This window comes from Monodelphis domestica, chromosome 4 (genome assembly GCF_027887165.1).
Source record: "Monodelphis domestica isolate mMonDom1 chromosome 4, mMonDom1.pri, whole genome shotgun sequence".
Classification (NCBI taxonomy): domain Eukaryota; kingdom Metazoa; phylum Chordata; class Mammalia; order Didelphimorphia; family Didelphidae; genus Monodelphis; species Monodelphis domestica.
In genome coordinates, this window is record NC_077230.1 from 33,776,224 (window position 1) to 33,783,143 (window position 6,920).

The 6,920-nt window shown below is 33.0% G+C and overlaps 1 protein-coding gene across 1 annotated transcript; it reads left to right on the plus strand.

Moving 5' to 3' along the window:
- Positions 1 to 536: 536 nt before the first annotated feature.
- On the plus strand, positions 537 to 6,675 carry LOC130459060 (neurabin-1-like). Its single transcript, XM_056826337.1, has 3 exons — positions 537 to 665; positions 3,440 to 3,619; positions 6,401 to 6,675. The coding sequence occupies exons 1-3, from the start codon at positions 552 to 554 to the stop codon at positions 6,500 to 6,502; spliced, it is 396 nt and encodes a 131-aa protein (XP_056682315.1). The 5' UTR covers positions 537 to 551; the 3' UTR covers positions 6,503 to 6,675.
- The last annotated feature ends 245 nt before the right edge of the window (positions 6,676 to 6,920 follow it).

Genomic DNA, 6,920 nt, shown 5'->3' on the forward strand with positions numbered 1-6,920 from the left:
TCTTTTTGAGTCTGATAATAACAACTTAGTGGGAAAAGTATAGGACATGGAATCTGAGTTATCTGCATTCAGACTGGAGTTTTATCACCTAGTCATGTGTTCAAATTCAAGTATTTTCTGATCAATAGGTTACAGACTTCCCATCTATAAAATATTACAAGTTGACATCTAGCGTTACTTGAGATCTAAATCAGTGACCCCCTCACTCCTTACAAGACAAATCATGTATTAGTTGTGGTTAATGTGGAGGAGGAAGAAGTAGAGAAATTATATTGTGCCATATGCACACATATTTAACTTAACTGGCTTCCATATCTAGTTTTATATTTTTACCTATAGCGCCAAATTTGATCTTGCCCCTTCTCTAATACATGTGCTGACATAGCACGTATCCTACAAAAAGTGTAACTCCAAACTCTTTTAACATGTAGCTTTGTCTTTTTTTTCAGAATTGAAATTCATGAAATTTTTATAGTGTGCATCTATTTAAGATCTTTTTTTGTGTCATAGTAGAATGTATTTTTGTGTTTTAATAATTATTTCCCTTTCAAATGTTGTATGATTCTAGCAATATCAAAGAACGCAAGCTGTGGAACTTCTTTCATTTTAAAAAACATGACGAACAAGTAAAGAATGTGCACAAGTGGGAAGAAATTGATCAAGAGGTAAATTTTCATTATGTTAAATTTATCAAAGATTTAAGTTTGTTTCCCCATTTAAATTACTAGAGAGTGAGCTTTTTCTTGAATTAGAAAACTATAATTTACCTTGGATTGAGGAGTTAACATTCTGTCATAATTAATAATCAGTATTAATCAGGAATAAAATTACCCGAGTAAGGAGCAAAAGTACCATAGCGGCAACTGTTTGGCCTTGAAGTCACTTTTTTGTTCCCAGAGATCATTCAAGAACCTCTCTCAAGAAAAGGGAATGATTAAGAACTCTTAAAACATTTGAATTCTCTGTATTTGGATGTTCTAAGGACAAAGGATAATTGATTCAACTTTTGGCCTCAGAATATTGTTGGCTAAAAATTTTCTAAAATGATGGCACAGAGTATTGAAATACACTTAACCTAGAGAAAAGTGCAAGTTGAATTGTTATGGGCTGATGCAGGTAGGAAGTGATAACATATTAGGATAATTTTCCCTCCATGAGACAGAAGGGGTCTCTGAAGGGGCTGTACAATATTTAAAAAATAACAGGTAGGTAAAATGGTAAAAGTTTAACAAGAAATACCACTTTCGGTTGTTGGTAAAATAAGAGGAGAGATTGCATGTGTATGTCTTGATTGACTGTGCCTGTGTTACTGAGCAAAAAAAAGAACATGAGAGCCACAGATGGGCCAATATGTCAATGAAGGAAAATAATAAATGTTGAAGGGGATATGGCAGAATTGGGACACTAATGCATTGCTAGTGGAGTTGTGAATTAATACAAGCATTCTGGAGGGAAATTTGGAATTATGAGCAAAGGGATTTAAAAGAACACATTTGATCCTTTGATCCAGCAATACCACTGCTGGGTTTGTACTCCAAAGAGATAATAAGGAAAAATGCGTATACAAAATATTCATAGCTGAGCTCTTTGTGGTGGCAAAAATTGGAAAATGAGGGGATATTCCTCAGTTAGGGAATGACTAAACAAATTGTGGTATATGTTGGTGATGGAATACTATTGTGTTATAAGGAATGATGACCTACTTGATTTCTATATGAACTGGAAAGACCTTCATGAACTGAAGCAGAGTGAAATGAGCAGAACCAATCGAATGATATACACTGAAAGTGAAACATTGTAGAACTATCCAACATAATGAACTTTACTACTAGCAGCATACAATAGTCCAGGACATTCCTGAAGGACTTATGAGAAAGAATCCTATCTATATTGAGAGAGAGAACTATGGGAATAGAAATGAAAAAGAAACTTAAGACTTAACACTTAGAACTTGTTTATATGAATATATGATTTGGTGTTTGAGCTCTATGGTAAAAATGAATAATATAAAATTAGATATCAAGGGATAACATTTGTACAATCCAGTAGAATTGCTTATTGCTTCTGGGAGGGAAAAAGGGAAAGAAAATGAATCATATAAACTTGAAAAAATATTAAAAATAAAAAAAGAATATGAGGTATGAGGTCAATTGAGAAAATATCTATTGATCTTCACACACATATTTTTACACATACATAAATAAATAGATACACATGTACATATGAGTAAGTCCAACTAAAGATTTCATCACCCACCAGGCATTAGGAGGTATTTCTGACCTGCCCAATTTTGTTTGTGCTCTAGCTAGCAAGAATAAAATTCTGAATTGCCTCACATTTGGAATTCTTTTGAATCCTCTAAGGATAGCCCCCATCTCTTAATAGATACTGAAAAAGGACCCCCACAACACTGTCTAATGGAGATGGGCATATTTTTTTCAATTTTCTTTTACTTATAAAATAATAAATGGCAACAAAATACAAGCTTTCCTCCAAACCTAAAGGTGACAACATTGAATATATTTAGTATTTGTAATCATGATGGTCAACTTGCCAAAATCTTGTAAAAAAAGTAAGATTTGTTTCCATTTACTTTCTAGAAATATTACCCATCAGTAGAAATAGACAAAAAACTAGGATGCACTTTAATAGTTCCTGACCAGTTTCTCAACTGATATGGTAACCTCAATTGGAAAGTTATGGATATCAGACACTGGAAGATGGAATTGGGGACTTGAGGGTTCTTTGCCTTTATAAGAACCATCACTAGATTCTAAAGTTAGCTAACACCTAGCTAATCTAACTTCTAGTCTTAGAACCTGATGATGACTCTTCGAAACCCCAGCAGCTCCCACCAGGCCAAGTTGCCTCAACTTCCTTCCTGGGTGGATATTGGGTAAAGTGGCCTGTGTTCCTGGCCAAAGAAGAGACAAAACTACCTGGGTAAAGGTAGATTTTAGTTCAATTTATTTTGGCCATGGAGAATAACTGAATACACTTTGGATGTAGATAATTTTCCTCTCATCTTGTCTTAACTTGGAGTAGGTGGAAACATTTTAGTATTAATACATTCCCTTACAAAGTCATCACTCCTTAAGTGAAAATATATCGAGTATTTTGCCTGTTTTAGAATACTGCTATTTTTAAAAAGGCTCCAAAGTATTTTCATTGCAAAAAATAAAGTTTTTTCCTGGTTTACAAAACTCACTTCAGATCTCTTGTTGTTCTGTGAATTTTTGACATACAGATGAAAGAAAAGGGTGGTGGGGATAAGAAATACAGCAGCCTTGAAAAGCAAAAATTATAAAAAAACGAACTGTGAAAGGAGGGATGATTTTGGAAAAATGGTCTCTAAGGCTCCTTTGAGTTTTTGCTGTCTATGGTTATATTAACATATAGTCATGGAAGCTTTTTAAATATTGTGTCTCTTGATCTCTAGGTATTGGATGATTACTGTCCTTATTCTACTGAAGCCCCTAAAACATTGCCAACACAGTGGACAAATATTGAAGTTGGTAATTGGTTATGGAGCATTGGAATGGAGGAGTATGTTGTAAAATTTTATTGTAAAGGAATAAATGGTGGAAAACTCCTTATACTGGACAATCGCTCGCTAAAAGTAAGTATGCTAATCTAGGTGATATAGATGAATGTTTACAAAAATATAAATTGCCTAGATTAACATATGAAGAAATAGAATTCTTAAATAATCCCATATCAGAAAAAGAAATTGAACAAGCCATCAAGGATCTCCTTAAGAAAAACATCCCCAGGCCTGATGAATTAACAAGGGAATTCTATCAAACATCAAAGAAAAGCTCAAAGTTCTTTTGGAGAAGAACAAAAGATCAAGGATATCCAGGGAAATAATGAAAAAAAAAAAACGCAAAGGAAGGTGGCCTTTGTAGTACCAGATCTCAAACTATGGTAGCCTTTTTAGTACCAGATCTCAAACTATACTATAAAGCAGTGGTCATCAAAACAATTTGGTAATGGCTAAGAGGGAGAAAGGAGGATCAGTGGAATAGACATGGGTTAAGTGACCTCAGCAAGACAGTCTATGACAAGTCCAAACATCATAGCTTTTGGGACAAAATGTAAAATAAATAATTTTGATTACATCAAATTAAAAAAGTTTTGTACAAACAAAACCAATGCAACCAAAATTAGAAGGGAAGTAACAAATTGGGAAACAATCTTCATAACAAAATCTCTGACAAAGGTCTAATTACTCAAATTGACAAAAAGTAAATCAATTGTCCAAAAAAATCAAGCCATTCTATAATTAATAAATGAGCAAGGGACAGTGTTCTAAAAATCTAATAATCAGAGAAATGCAAATCAAAACAACTCACCTCATACCTAGAAGATTGGCTAATATGACAGCAAAAGAAAGTAATGAATGATGGGGAGAGGGGGTGTGGAAAAGTTGGGATATTTGCATTGCTGGTAGACTTGTGAATTGATCCAACCATTCTGGAGGGCCATTTGGAACTATGCCCAAAAGGGGCTAAAAGACTGTCTGCCCATTGATCCAGCCATAACACTGCTGGGTTTGTACCTCAAAGAGATAATAAGGAAAAAGACATGTACACGAATATTCGTAGCTGCACTCTTTTTGGTGGCAAAAAATTGGAAAATGAGGGGATGCCCTTCAGTTGGGGAATGGCTGAACAAATTATGGTATATGTTGGTGATGGAATTACTATTGTGCTCAAAGGAATAATAAAATAGAGGAATTCCATGGGAACTGGAAAAGCCTCCAAGAAGTAATGCAGAGTGAAAGGAGCAGAACCAGGAGAACATTGTACACAGAGACTGATACACTGTGGTACAATCGAATGTAATCGATTTTTCCATTAGTGGCAATGCAGTGATCCTGAAGAACCCAGAGGGATCTATGAGAAAGAACACTATTCACATTCAGAAGAAAAACTGTAGGAGTAGAAACACTGAAGAAAAACAACTGCTTGATTACATGGGTCTAGGGGGATATGTTTGGGGATGTAGACCATAAAGGAACATCCTAGTGCAAACATCAACAGCATGGAAACAGGTTATGATCAAGGACACATGTAATACCCAGTGGAATTGCGCATCAGCAATGGGAAGGGTGGGAAGGGGGAGGGGAGGGAGGAATAGTATATGATTTTTGTAACCAAGGATTAATGTTTGAAATTGACCAAATTAAAAAATAAATGAAATGAAATGAAATGAAAAAAAAAAGAGTATATAAGGCCACATTTGAATTAATGACTTTTTAAAAATTTAATTTATTTAATCAATTTTTAGAACATTATTCCTTGGTTACAAGAATTATATTCTTTCCCTCCCTGCCCTCTCCCCACCCTTCCTGAATCTGTTGCTCAATTTCATTGGGTATTACATGTATCCTTGATCAGAACCAATTTCTATGTTGTTGGTGTTTGCATTATGATGATCATTTAGAGTCTACCTCCCCAGCCATATCTGAGTTAAGGACCTCTTGTTTCTAGGCCTAGCTCTCAATTTGCTAAGCCACCTGTCATTCTTTTTTAGAACTCTGTGCATTAAAAAAAAAAAAAAACCCACTGGTAACCAGGAAAGCAGTTTTGTAGTTTTTGAACAGTCAGATTAATTTCACTGAAACAGATTAAAAAACATTAATCATGGAAAATGGCAAAATTTCATTTCATTTATAGTAAATAGAATCTCATATTTTATAAGGCCTAAATTGCAAATCCTGTTTAGTATGATACCTTTGTCTTTGACTAGAGATACTTGATCCATGAAATATGATAACTTACTAGACAAAAAAAAAATTCTACTTGGATTCATTTATTTCCTAAGAGAATAGAATTTTGAGGGTTTTAAAGTATACTTTCTCTCATAACATGTTTCTAGGATTTTCCTAAAATATAGTATTTGATTTAAGTTCCTTTAAGCTGTAAATGTCTGATATTCTGAGCCTTCAATTTTAATTTAATTTTTAATTTTAAAAATAAATTATTAATACATTTAAGTATTGATTGATTTTATTATTCATTCTTTTACTTAAGTAAACAGGAATGTTTTAATTAATATAATTTTCCATTTAATTTTTTTTCAATTCGGGATTGTTTCAATAGCACAAGCATCATTGGACTCCCATCTAGATAAATAACAATTAATGCATGAAATCCCAAAACGTTTCACAAAGGCAAACTATTATGGTAGTTCCTTAATGTATTTTAGGATTGTACGATGTAATTTTTTACTTCATCCAGACCTAGGGAATATTTTTCTATTGTTGGAAAATCTGTGTTCTTTAGAAATGATCCTATAGCAGCTTCATTTTCAGGTTCATTATGTAAAGAATTAGAAAATCTATTCATCTGAATAAGTAGATGCAAAATTACACTTTTAATTTTTCTTTCCAAAGGAAATCGAAGTCAACAGGAAGAAAGACCGCCGGAAAATACTTAAGGCTATTAAGAAAATTAGAGATTTTTTGGAAAAAAATCATATTTGGGTCTTACTATAGAAATTGATGGAAAGAAGACACAGAACCTGAAAGATATGGCAAAAATGGAAAACGCAATTACTTTTGTTATATTTACTTTTCATCATTTTACTTGTATGTTACTTTTGCTGTATGAACTTTTAAGGGATTTTACTTCCATGTTACTTTTGTTATATGAACTTTTAATCATTTTATTACTGTTATTCTGTTATTATTAACTTTTAATCATTTTATTACTGTTACTTTTGTTGTTATTAACTTTTAATCATTTCACTTCCATGTTACTTTTGTTATATGAACTTTTAAGGGATTTACTTCCATGTTATTTTGTTATATGAACTTTTAATCATTTCACTTCCATGTTACTTTTGTTATATGAACTTTTAAGGGATTTTACATCCATGTTGACTTTTGTTATATGAACTTTTAAGGGATTTTA